The 12,502-nt window shown below is 33.7% G+C and overlaps 1 protein-coding gene across 1 annotated transcript; it reads left to right on the forward strand.

Moving 5' to 3' along the window:
- The first annotated feature begins 7,778 nt into the window (after positions 1 to 7,778).
- Positions 7,779 to 8,450, forward strand: LOC129798246 (uncharacterized). Its single transcript, XM_055841284.1, has 3 exons — positions 7,779 to 7,874; positions 7,954 to 8,328; positions 8,392 to 8,450. Exons 1-3 carry the CDS (start codon positions 7,802 to 7,804, stop codon positions 8,412 to 8,414), a joined length of 471 nt encoding a protein of 156 aa, XP_055697259.1. The 5' UTR covers positions 7,779 to 7,801; the 3' UTR covers positions 8,415 to 8,450.
- Positions 8,451 to 12,502: the final 4,052 nt, after the last annotated feature.

The raw sequence follows: 12,502 nt of genomic DNA on the forward strand, positions 1-12,502 counted from the left end.
TGTTCCTTCCCGATGGGATGCTAACCATCCGCACATCCCAGGATCCACATGACAAGTTCTTCGTGTTCTTTTGTAAAGGCCTTGATAGACATGAGGATTAGCCGCGAGACGGCTTAGTGTAATTATATTAAAAATTATGGTTAAAGTGCATTTCGGTCATTTTCCACTAAGTCCCTTCTTGGCTTAAGTCGTAAATGTGTCTAGGGCATAAGCGTCTTTGGCCTGCAATTGGTGCGCTCTTCCGGGTATCTGCCAGTCAATTTGTTGTACAGTGTCGCCTTTGATACATTAAATGTTTTGGATGCATAGGTTATGGTAGAACCTTCTCGTATACACTTCAAGGCATTCTTTAGATCTTCTTTAGAATAATGTTTGTTCTTAGGAATCTATTCCTTTCTTTCCTTCAGTACTAAAACAGTTTTGAACAATGCGATTCCTGGAAAGAAATCTTGATTTGCGAAGTGCCCATTTTGGAGCAAAATGTAAACAGCCACAAATTCACTAATTTCTTTATAAAATATTATTATTTCATGAACATCGATTTACTCAACTTGTAGGGGTATGATTGCACGTCACTTTTAATTAAACCTTTGGATTTTTTTTTCACAAGGAAAAAAACAATAAATATTTTCAATCAACCGCAAGCGAAAATATCTCTGCAAGAAAGTTTTTATTATACAGAACCCAGCTGACACAAGTTTGAAATGGGTCGATTACACTCACTTATTTAACGGATAAAAATATTATTTTTGTTTTTTTTCTCAAAGTTGAATAGTTATATTATGTTACTGTAGTGACTATATTACGGAAATAAAAATAAAAATATTATTTTAGGTGGATTATCTAGATAGCGTAGTCATAAACGATCGACATAGCGAAGCGCCCAGATTAGCGCACTTGACGGTAGTACGACTCAATATTCTAAGTTATTAATAGTTGTTGATATACTATTTCACTCGTTAAAATTTTCTCAAGTTCCTACTTAACAAAATTAGTTTAAAAGTTTGACATTAAACCAGGAATTTTACAGATTTTTTCACGGTATTTAAAATTTTTAGGAGTTGACTCTATCGGAGTCGTCCTGTATTTCTAAAATGCTTTTAAGATATTCCTTTCCATGGCGTTATCACACTTGCACATTAAAATTTTAATGTGATTCACATTAATTGTCGCTTTTGTGAGCGCCCAAATATGTTATTTGTGGCTTTGAGTCACTTAATATTTGGGGTATTGATAAAGAAGTGGACTTGGCCTGCAAAACTAAGTTCAAATTTACCTAAAGCATAAATATTTTTCACATTAAAAAATTAAAGAGAAAATCGCATTAATTTTTCGCAATTAATGCTATAAATCAATTTATATCAAATTTTGCGGGCCAAGTCTACCTTTTTATCAACAAATAGATCAAATTTTGAATATAAAATGATTCAAACACAAATTACACATTTAGACTCCTACCAGCGACAATTAATGTGAATCATATTAAAATTTTAATGCGCAAGTGTGATAACACAGTAAAAGTTTGACATTAAACCAGGAATTTTACAGATTTTTTTCACGGTGTTTTAAATTTTTAGGAGTTGACTCTATCGGAGTCGTACTGTATTTCTAAAATGCTTTTAAGATATTTCTTTCCATTTTAGTATATGATGTTAAAGGTGTCTTGGCAAATATTTCGTCAACTATTATTAATATTATTATTTTTTAGTTTACTAATGAATTCTCTATATATGTTACCAACAGACATCTCTGTCCTAGAATTGCGATAAAAATGCCTCAATTTTAAACAATATAGCATTTTTGTCTCATTTTTGTCTGTTTCTTTAAAATAAAATTTAAAAAAAATTAAATGAAATATTTGATAAAAAAACATATTTAAGATATTAAATCCAGTAATTTGAATAAGCTAATGTATTTTTCAAATAATAGAATAATGATACAAATCCAACACTGTGGTTTTTATAAAGATCTTTATCTAAGGATAAAATTCTGCAGAACTTCTTCTGCAACTCCTTTACAAGTTTTCTAAATTATTCAACGTATGAAAATTGTTCAATGGAAATGTAATCACTTAATTGTGTACAAATGCCAAACCCTTAATTAATATTTCTGCCACTCTTCTTCAGCGAAATAGCATTAAACAGTTTTGACTTTGATGGCTAAACCACTAGCTGCAACAGGGAGTAACTTAAGGCGAATAATAACAAAAATTTATCCATTAACGTATCGAATTACTGCAAGATTCCGACCTCATAATTAATCTAACCGACCATGAAATGTAAATTACCATCTGTTTATTTAGTGTATTAGAGGTTTGGCTGTTAAATCCAAATAGCGCAGATTTCAGCTCATAGTCCCCGATATTCAACCCTCCTTGGCTGTTTTGTCTAACAATTTCTGGTACTCGAGGAGGGGTGTTGTATACCCCGAAATCCTAAAAGAAAAAAGAGGAGTCAAGAGATTCAATGAAATACAAAAGGGGTTGATATCAATTGAGGAAGAGTGAATTTCGGCGCGTGTTGTAAAAAAAATCTGCGTAACCCAATTTCGTACTTCAAAATCACGAAGATGGAAATTTTAGGGCTTCACAGCAATTTCTTTCCTATTTTCTCACTCAGATTTTTTTCCCAATCCCTCTCTGAGGATATAGATTGGTGAGGGTTTGGCTTTAGGATGGGGTGAATAAATGTCTCTATTTGTGAGTGTTATTTCACATTCTCTAATAGAGATATCTCGATTTTATTTGGTGCTTTAACACCCATCGGAATGTTCACGTGTAATTGATTTTGTTTGGTATATGAAAGGAGGGTTGAATCCAAAGAAAATGGACATAACTCTCACCAAGAAGGTTACATAATGTCGAAGGGTGGATAAAAGAATAGTCCGATTAGATAGCAAAAATTCCCCGTTGATGTGGCTTCTGCGAGAAATTCATTAGAAGAATTAATAATCCTTATTGTCGTGGTCGAATTACTTGAAGGTAATCCTTGTGATTGTTGACAGTTAGTCAAGCGTTTCACCTAATCCACCAAGGACCAAAGATGAGAATATACTCTTTGGGGTTTCAACATGATAAAATTTCCTGCTTCTGTACATCTGTGCTATTTTTGTGACATTTTCCACTCGGAACATATTGCGAAAAAAGAACGATCAATGGCTGAAAGAAAAGAAATCCCATCAAAGGAAAATTCTAGGGTGGATGGCAAAAACATTTTCTCGGTACATCATCACTGAGAAATTCAAATTTCAGCATTGTCATAAATTCATAAATATGTTAAAAGGTTCCAATACATATCGAAGAGATGAGAGATTGAATTGCACTCCGAAAAAAGAGTAAGGCCCCAAATTAATTCAGGTTAGCACTCTAGAATATTTAGCTATTAGCTTGTAAACTTTCGCAATAAAGGATTTGGTGAGGGAAATTTATGCAAAAGACTTCTATACTTATATAACTTTACATAAATGTTTTTACTAGGCTTAAAAAATAAAAGCTTAATATTGAGTTCAAAATAATTTATAATTATAAGTTTTACTTCCGTGAAAAATTATTTTTTTGCATTAATTGCTAAAAGTTTCTTGAGAAGGTGTTTTTCCCCAAGTTAATCAATAAGAAAGTCTTTGAAGAGGAACCAGCTTATTTATTTATAAATACAGGAGATCCCGAGATTATGTACATTGTCAAGATCAAAAAAACTGGGGCATCACCAAACTTCTTTTTATTTCCAAAATAACTTGGACTATGATGGCAATTTTTTCAGTATCTGAACTCATATATTGCTCTCGTCCTGAAGTCTAATATTTTATTAAAAGTCGCGGTGTTCGATGGGTTCAGTGTCACCCGTGTTCGGTGGTGCCCCAGTTTCCCCTGTTGTACATCCAGAAAATTTGCATACCCGCAGGACATTTCTTTCGAAAAAGTTGACTAGACAAACAAATAATGATAAAAGTTCCAACTACTTTTTGCCCTATTGCCCCACGTACCTCAATAATTTGTTAAAATATTCATAAATCTATGATTCACGGATATTTTGAGCATATTTCTCAACAGGATGGGGTAATATTTGGGCTTTGGGTCTTGAAATTTTTTGGCAATTTTGAGCCGGATATTAACCGATAAGTAATTTTTGTTCGAAAATAAATTCTATCACTCCTAATCTATTTTGGGTATTTTTCGGTTCAAATCGGGTTTGAATTAAAATCATTGAAATGATAATTGTCAGATTTTAGAGGAACATTACAATAATTTTTAAAATAAATTACTATTATTTATATATGAAATATGAGAAATATATCATAGTTAATGGTTAAAATTATTTTTTTAGTTTTAAACTAGTGTATTAGGCTTCAAATTTTCAATAGAGTAGTGTAAGTGTGCCAAATTTCGGTATAGTTGCATATAAGCACCGAAGTCCTAAGTTTGAAATGCAATATTTTTAATTCATATTGATATTTTTTGTTACTTCCTTTTCGGGAAGGTTGTGTGGAACATTGAAAACTAGTTTATCATCTTTGTTTTCTTTAAATCACTTCCTAAAATATTGAAAAATTAATAATAATATGGACATTGCTTTGGGTACAATTCCGGCCACTTTGAGTGAAATACCGCCTACCTTTTTCTGACCACCTTTTGTGACGAAACGTATAGAAAATTTCAAAACGTCAAACGAAACGAGTTTAATATTTAGTTTAATACATATGACCCACAAGCCCTGAGATCTCCCGTGTAATTTGCCCTGAAGATCTGAAGAGTAGCATCTCAAATTAACGCGCAGATTCCCGTAGCAATTTGTCCTCTTTTTTTCTGGACATTGTAGAACTCAGAAATTGAAAGAAAAACATAAAATGAATAAGAAATTTAGGAAAGCAAAAGATATTGCCGGAATAGGCAACACTAAATCACCGGAGAGACGCTCATAAAGTATATAGTTTTTTACGCGAAATACAGGATCCAGCTGGGAAATTTCACCCGAAATTTAAAGATTGATTCACTATTAACATAAATAAAAATAATCTTTAATGAAAACTAATCAATTTTCATGAAAAACTCTGAAGGAAAACCTCTTGCACTTCACCACAAATCGACTGCTAGAAACACAATCGATCTGTCACATTTTTTGTAAACCTCTTTCCACACTGAGTTTTTACAACGCAATTTAAATTCAAATGATACCTAAAATTTAACGGTCTTTGTGTTAATGCATCCTAAAATGAATAAATATTTAACAGCAAGATTAATTCATTGACTATTCGAATATACCATACATAATTTTAATTAATTAATTTCCATGGCCGAAATTACACTCAAAGTGGCCGAAATTAGAAGCTGGCCGAAATTTGGCACACTTCCCCTATATTCCGGCATTTTGCCCTGAAAGATTCCTTATAGAGACCAAGGCTTATCGTGATCAATTCCTCGGCAGCGACCCAGCTCTGTGCTTCCATCCAAATGGTTTCAGACCATGTTACTATGACAGTGTCTCCTGTCAGCCAATTCCCCCAAGGCTGGAAACACAACTATACCGCTAGTAAAAGGCTTTGCTTGGAGCGAGAGGCGGGAAATATGAATTTCCCTTGAACTAGGAAGGGTATCCACCAGCCGAGCTCCATTTCGCTATCGGTGGAAAATCCCGACAACAAGAGGAATAATTTCGGTTAGTTATTCAGCAAAGGTTTTAAGAAAAACAAATCGATTTTGATTAGTAAAATAATCATTTATGGTCAGAAAAAAAGTCGAATGATATTATAACTTCTTAATTTTCGTCTTTCCAATACCATTTCACTACCACTTTACATTAGGTACGACCGGGCCAGAAGTAGTCATGGAAATAGAGTAAGACGGAGGGTTATTTAGTTTTCTTTATAAAGAATATTAAGCAAAATACTATTTATTCATTATTAACCCCTTCCCTATTATTTCAAATATTTATCAATCTGTATCAAATAAGTGTTTCACAAGTTATAGGCAAAGAAAAGTGTCATTTACTATGGCTAATTCTTCCCTGTAGAGCAATTCTAAAGCAGTATGATAATGTCATATGGCAAATTTTTAAACTTTTGGGTGACCAATTCTGATAATTCAATTCAAAATAAGACTTATATCCGTTATTCAGAGCTTCACAGAGCTCTTTGCAATAGCCATTCGATGCTTATAGGGCTCTTATGTTATCCTGCTTCCGAATTTGCTACGAAAATTTGTCATATGATATTGTCATATCGCTACAGAATACCCCTACTGGTCTCCCTTAGGTGGAAGTGGACTACCTTTGAAATGGTGTAGCTAATTAGACTTTTTTCTTCTATTTGTAAATGGATCTTAGCATTATACAATTGAGCTTCATTACCTAGACTAAATCCCATGTAAAATTTAAAAAATTGAATTTCAAAATTGTTTTAATTTAGATGTTTTCGCGCATTTTTATCAAAATACTGCTCAATATGCTGCAGACTGTTGTAATAACCTGAAATTCTTATTGTATAATATTGTTGCATCTATATAAAATTACAAAACTTTGAAAAATACATTGGGTAAGTGTGCCAAATTCCGGCCAGCTTGTAATTTCGGCCACCTTTTTTGTTCCTCAAATTTCCATTAACCTTTAAGTTTTTACGTACTCTAGTGATTATACAATGCAAAAGAATAACAAAAAATGAAGCTTCGACAAACGAGATGACGTGAAAAAATATTGGAAGAATTCCCGAAGGGCAAGGAACTATGAGAATGAAGGTGGCCGAAATAGGGCACCAAAGCTATGTCTACATTATTATTTATTTTAAAATGTATTAAGAATGATTTTAGAGTAAATAAAGAGGGGAAAGTCTTTACAAGGTTCCAAGCAACACTCTTTCAGAAGAAAGAATAAAAAAAAATTGAATTTAAAATATTACATTTCAAACTTGAGACTTTGACGCTTGCATGCAACTATGCCGAAGTTTGGCACACTTACTCTTTAGCATTAAGGTTGTGCGACATTTTTAGGAATCTTAATTTTTTTAGAATATAGCCCAAGGTAAGAAGAACTGATTATTCTGAGTATATTTCGTATAAGCGATTTATACTGGGCATGAACAACCTTGCATCTCCGCCTGGGTATTTTGTGTGACATCCCAATTCTCTGCCCTTTCGCCTGTTGAGCCTGGTACTTTTCTCTCCCCCACATCCTGGATTTTCCTGGTATAATGGAGCGCGGTAAGCCCTTATGTATCTACCTCTTGCTCGCTCATTCGTAATCATGATGCTGTGGATTCATATGCTTCCTGCATATTTAATGTGATTTTAATGTGTCTCTGCTAAACCTCTTATATTTCGAACAAGCCATTATATATTTTGCCTTCATGTGTATTTATACTCAACAATCTTTCATCCTTTTTTTTGGAGCAGACAAAGTGAGAAATTGAAAATTCTGCTGATAAAAATTCACATTGAAATTAAATGGTTCTGCGGAAATATTTTTGTGGTCAATCAACGATGTTATCAAATCCATTGTCTTTGTTCAATTTTTAATGGTGAATCTCTGAGTAGGTGAATTGTCAAATACATAGCAATTTCATTGAGTGTGTCTTTTTGTGAAAATTCATTTTTATTTAAATGGATTTTCCGCCACTCTCAATAAGCTCTCAATTCCACAGATTTTCACGCACTGCGGATAATTCTTGCAATTTGCTGTACTGCTTTTATTTCCTGCGTCGACATTGATTTTTTTCCGGTACACAATCATGCCCAAACACTACCGTGATTTTTCTATAAATTTTGTGACACCTTTGGAAAGAAGTTCAGTTACCATTCTGCAAAAGACGCGATAGAATGTCTCGATTTTGCTTTGTGCTACTTCTTTTACCAGTTCTTGCAAGAGCGGGAAATATCCTTCACTATCCGTGTAATAAATTATTGAAAATAGAAGGATTCTACTGAACCTACTTTATTAAAGATTTTTTTTTAAATTGTTTTATCAAAAGGTGTGAACTCTTATTCTGAACCTAGACCTCTTGTGCCAAATTGGATATGGGTTGAGGGATGTGATAAGACGGCTTGTTCTGTACCCAACGGATCAAGCCGTACCTTACGAACAGGATTCAATTCACCGACAACGCATTATAGTCTTAAAGGAACTCTGAGGACCTTTCTCTTTGGTATAGAATTCGAAATAGAGCAGCCGGAAGAACTGAAGAATCTCTGTGAACATGTCATCGGAGGCTGTCCTATTCTCCAAGGTTCAGGGGAAAGGATCGGTGAACTTACAATAGAGGCCAAATCACCTGTTTCTGGTGTCACAGTTAGAGTAGAAGTATCTGTAATAGATGCAGATACCAATGCTGTAGTCGCATGTGCAGGTAACTAATGGTTTTAAGAACCTTCATTACCCACTTGATAATTATAATTTTAATTTTTTTCAGGTGGAGATGTATCAATCATTTAGTTTAAATTAAGCACATATGTAGGTGCTAAATTTTAATATTAATCCCGGTGTAAAGTGATTTTATTTTAGAATCCTATTATTATTTTCGTTTCGTAGAGGTTTCAAAATGTAAAAATCATCAGAAACATTAGGAAACTTGAGAAACTCATTTATTCTAATTGAGATTTTTTTTTTAAATTTATTTTCAAAATGAGGAATTGTGATTATGGTTCTATTCAATATAACTCTGCGTCGATTTAGATTGCAAATACTTTGAAAAATGTTGTGGATTGTATCAGCGAGCGTTGTACTAAAATTTATTCAAAGCTATGTTTTTGAATGTACTTACTCTAAAAATACATATTACTAAATATGAATTTTTGTGTTTTACAAAAACGAAAGAAAAACAGAAATAATTCAGTGCTTTTTATACGAAATTAAAAGGTATAAAAAAACATTATTGAACGATAGTATTAAAAAAAATTATATAGGGAATAATGGACTAATTTTGAACATAATTTCCTTTTGGATTTTGAGATTTTTTTACTCTTTCACACTCTTTCAGTTAGGCAAAGAAAAAGGAGAGCGAACAAAAAGATGCAAACTTTTTCGAGTGTTTTTTGGTCATCCGAAGGTTTGGTAATTTGTAGGAGAAACCGGGGAAAATTTAACAAATAAATATAATTATTCTTTGTCTGTAATTTGTGGAAGATATGTTTAGATAAGACTGATAAATATTTTATTGTTTAAGGAGGAAGGTGTATACTTTGAGTAAATAGTGGATTCCTCGATATTTTTTTCTAACTAATCATGGTTAATTGTGCTTCGATTCGCCGTAAATAAGTCTCAAATTCACACAGTAAATTCATTGAATTTTACGGTTAAGTCAAGTACTACACATACAACAACAAATCACACTAATTGATCAAGATTACAAGTGATAATACTGATGAAGAAGTGGCGGTGCTATCTTGGCTCTTTAAAAAGAGACAATCTACGTTGCAAATCTGTTTTCTATTTTATTATGTTTTACTACGGATTTGAAAAATTATTTAAAGCTTACGCTCTTTCATACTCGTAAACGATGTCAGATACGATAATTTTATAGTGATATAGTGATTTTTAATAGCCAAATAGTTTCGTTACTTACTGAACAAGGAATTTAGAATCTTACCCACTTATGTTTTTGGAAGATATTAAGTCCTTTTATATATTTCTAAATAATTTCACTTAAAAATATCCTAAGCTACATAAGGGAAAGTGCCCATGCTTGATACCATTGGAAGCTACGTAATGATTAAATTTTCTGTTTCACAATATATATGTGACTTATCGCAACCATATTTTAAAAACTATGGGAAAGTGACCAGTTTTTAAAATATTTTGCGGAGTCACGTTTATTGAGAAACATAGGAAAAATTTAGTCATTACGAAGCTTCCAATGGTATCAAGCATGGGCACTTTTCCCTACAATTTACTTCACTTTTTTAATCACTTAAATTTCGATAAAGCATCTGATTTTATCACTGTCACTAGGTCGAAGATAATGGCAAAAAAAAAACAATATTTGATTAAATTTTGCAGGTGTTTTGGTAAATTAAATGTAACTTATTGATGGCAAAACATTGTGATTGCCGGTGGCAGCCAAAATCCCGAAAGCCAAAATCCCGAAAGCCAAAATCCCGAACGCCAAAATCCCGAAAGGGCCAAAATCCCGAAAGCCAAAATCCCGAAAGCCAAAATCCCGAATTTTTAAAATCCTGAAAGGGATGAAATTATATGGATGAAAATGTTTAGAATAATTTCCCAAGGCACAGAAGATTTCCCTTTGCCTCCAGCAAGCGCGAGTGCAATCGTGGGAGTAGCTATGATACTTTTAAGAATTCGGGATTTTGGCCTATTCGGGATTTTGGCCTATTCGGGATTTTGGCTTTCGGGATTTTGGCGTTCGGGATTTTGGCTTTCGGGATTTTGGCTTTCGGGATTTTGACCGGGACCCGTGATTGCACTTGAACTTCTATCGCGTATTTCGATTTTCTATGTAGGGGAAAGTGCTCTCCCTTCGAACGTTCATGCCTTCATATAATGTGAATTTCTTTTGTTTTTCGTGTGATTTGTACTAAATTATTACCGAATTATCAACAATTGATGATAAGCTAACCAATATTTAATAGAAATGTGTAAATATCTTAGGAAAACTAAAAGAAAATTCACATTATTCGAAGGCAAAAACGTTCGAAGGGAGAGTTTTTTCCCCTATGCATGTCTGGAAGCTTCATATTCATGTATTTTTTGCGAATATAAAAAATAAAATGGTCAATCTGTCCGGATTTTTTTATGTATAGCATTATATCAAGTATTCAATCATCATAAAGAAAGATCTGTCTCAGTTTTGCAATGACTCAGGCACTGGGCTAAAGTTCACTGCAAAAACAGGCAATGACTTTAATTTATCTGTGATCAACCTGTATGACTAATTATTGAACTGAAATTGGAAGATTTAATCTTTTTGTGTTTCATCAATTCGATGATTCGATTTATTTTACCCCTGCACAATATCGATTGAGGTGAAGGTAAGTTCTAGACTTACGCAGAAAATATCTTTCTATGTATATAATGCTGAATTCAATGGGACATTTTATTAATTTACAGTGGGATTTGGCGCCATTATCAGCATCAACCTGTGTGCCCACACTTCAAGATTTATCAAAAAAAAATATGTGACGAATTCTGTGGTTAGATTGCTCTACTGAGTGTGGAATGTGAGTATATAACTGGCAAAATCTTTTGGATTGAAGTCAGTTTTACCTAGTTAGTGAAACCTTAAACTCAGTGGAAAAAATGAAATTTTTACTCCTTGCTCTCCTCTTGCCAGCCGTCACATATGCCGGCCTGGTTACTCATTACCCATGTGAGTAGTTTAATTTAAAAAAAACTCTGACAAAGGATCGGTTAGTAGTTTCAAGCAGTAAGACCTCTCGTGATACAAAATGAATAAATTTTAAAATAATTGTGTCCTTTCGGGTTGTCTTGAATTTTATAATTATTATTATTAATTGTGTCGAGGTTCGTTCGTTAGTTCGTTTTGTGTTATTCTCGTCTTGGAAGAAATAGCCTATTCATGGACTGCCTGAGGATCCCTCCTTTATAATTGATGTACTTGTTCAGTGTTCCCTTTTCCCTTTCCTAAGTTTTGTCGTAGACAGTGACTGTACTGTTAACTTTCTTTCCTTCAAAATACCTACTCGCGTACTAAAAGGAATTATTAGGACCTGTTAGCTGTCAGGGACGAGATCTAAACCTACCACCCGTTCCGTTCTTTCAACCACATCCTCCACAAATATGGAGTTGCGAAAACTACGACTTCCTGAACCAGGTACACGGAGACACGAAGCCCTGGAAGATGATCCAGCAACCTTACTCATCCGAGTCTAGTCACTAATTAACACTCTCTCACTTCCTCGTCCGTCTTTTAATAACTAGTACTCTTTCTCTATTAACTCTATCGCCGCTTAAGCCTAGAGATGTCAAACCCTAATACAGGCTTCAGACCTAATGTGCTGGACATGCTTACAACTAAAGTCCAGAGATGACTAAGCTCGTTCATAGCCAAGTCAGTTCCTGACACACTACACACGAGGCTTAACATTTTCTGGCACTCACAAAACATAACTTTCGTGGGTTTTCTGCAGATATTTCTAATGAAATGCACTAGTACACCTTTGAAAATGCAACAACTTTTAAATTTACTTCACAATTTCACGTATAACAGAATAATTCACTATAATCGCTTAAATTGGCTTAAGTCGCGAGTTAACTTCCACCTCACAAATAATTGTAAGTAACAATAATTATTGCACGTGTACAGAGACATGTAATTACAAATAGTTTCATTTTTAGAGAAGTATTAGTGCATTTCAGTAGAAATATCTGCATATAAAAGCCCACGAAAGTTATGTTTTGTGAATAGCAGTGAATCCTAATCCTCGTTCGTAGTGTGTTATGCCGAAAATAGACACAGGCTGATCCTAGAGAATACTCAGCTCGAAAAATTTGGCGTTAAAGGATCAGCCCAAACTATCATACACTGGGGATTTAAGATCAAGGAT

This window comes from Phlebotomus papatasi, chromosome 1 (genome assembly GCF_024763615.1).
Source record: "Phlebotomus papatasi isolate M1 chromosome 1, Ppap_2.1, whole genome shotgun sequence".
In the NCBI taxonomy this organism is placed as follows: domain Eukaryota; kingdom Metazoa; phylum Arthropoda; class Insecta; order Diptera; family Psychodidae; genus Phlebotomus; species Phlebotomus papatasi.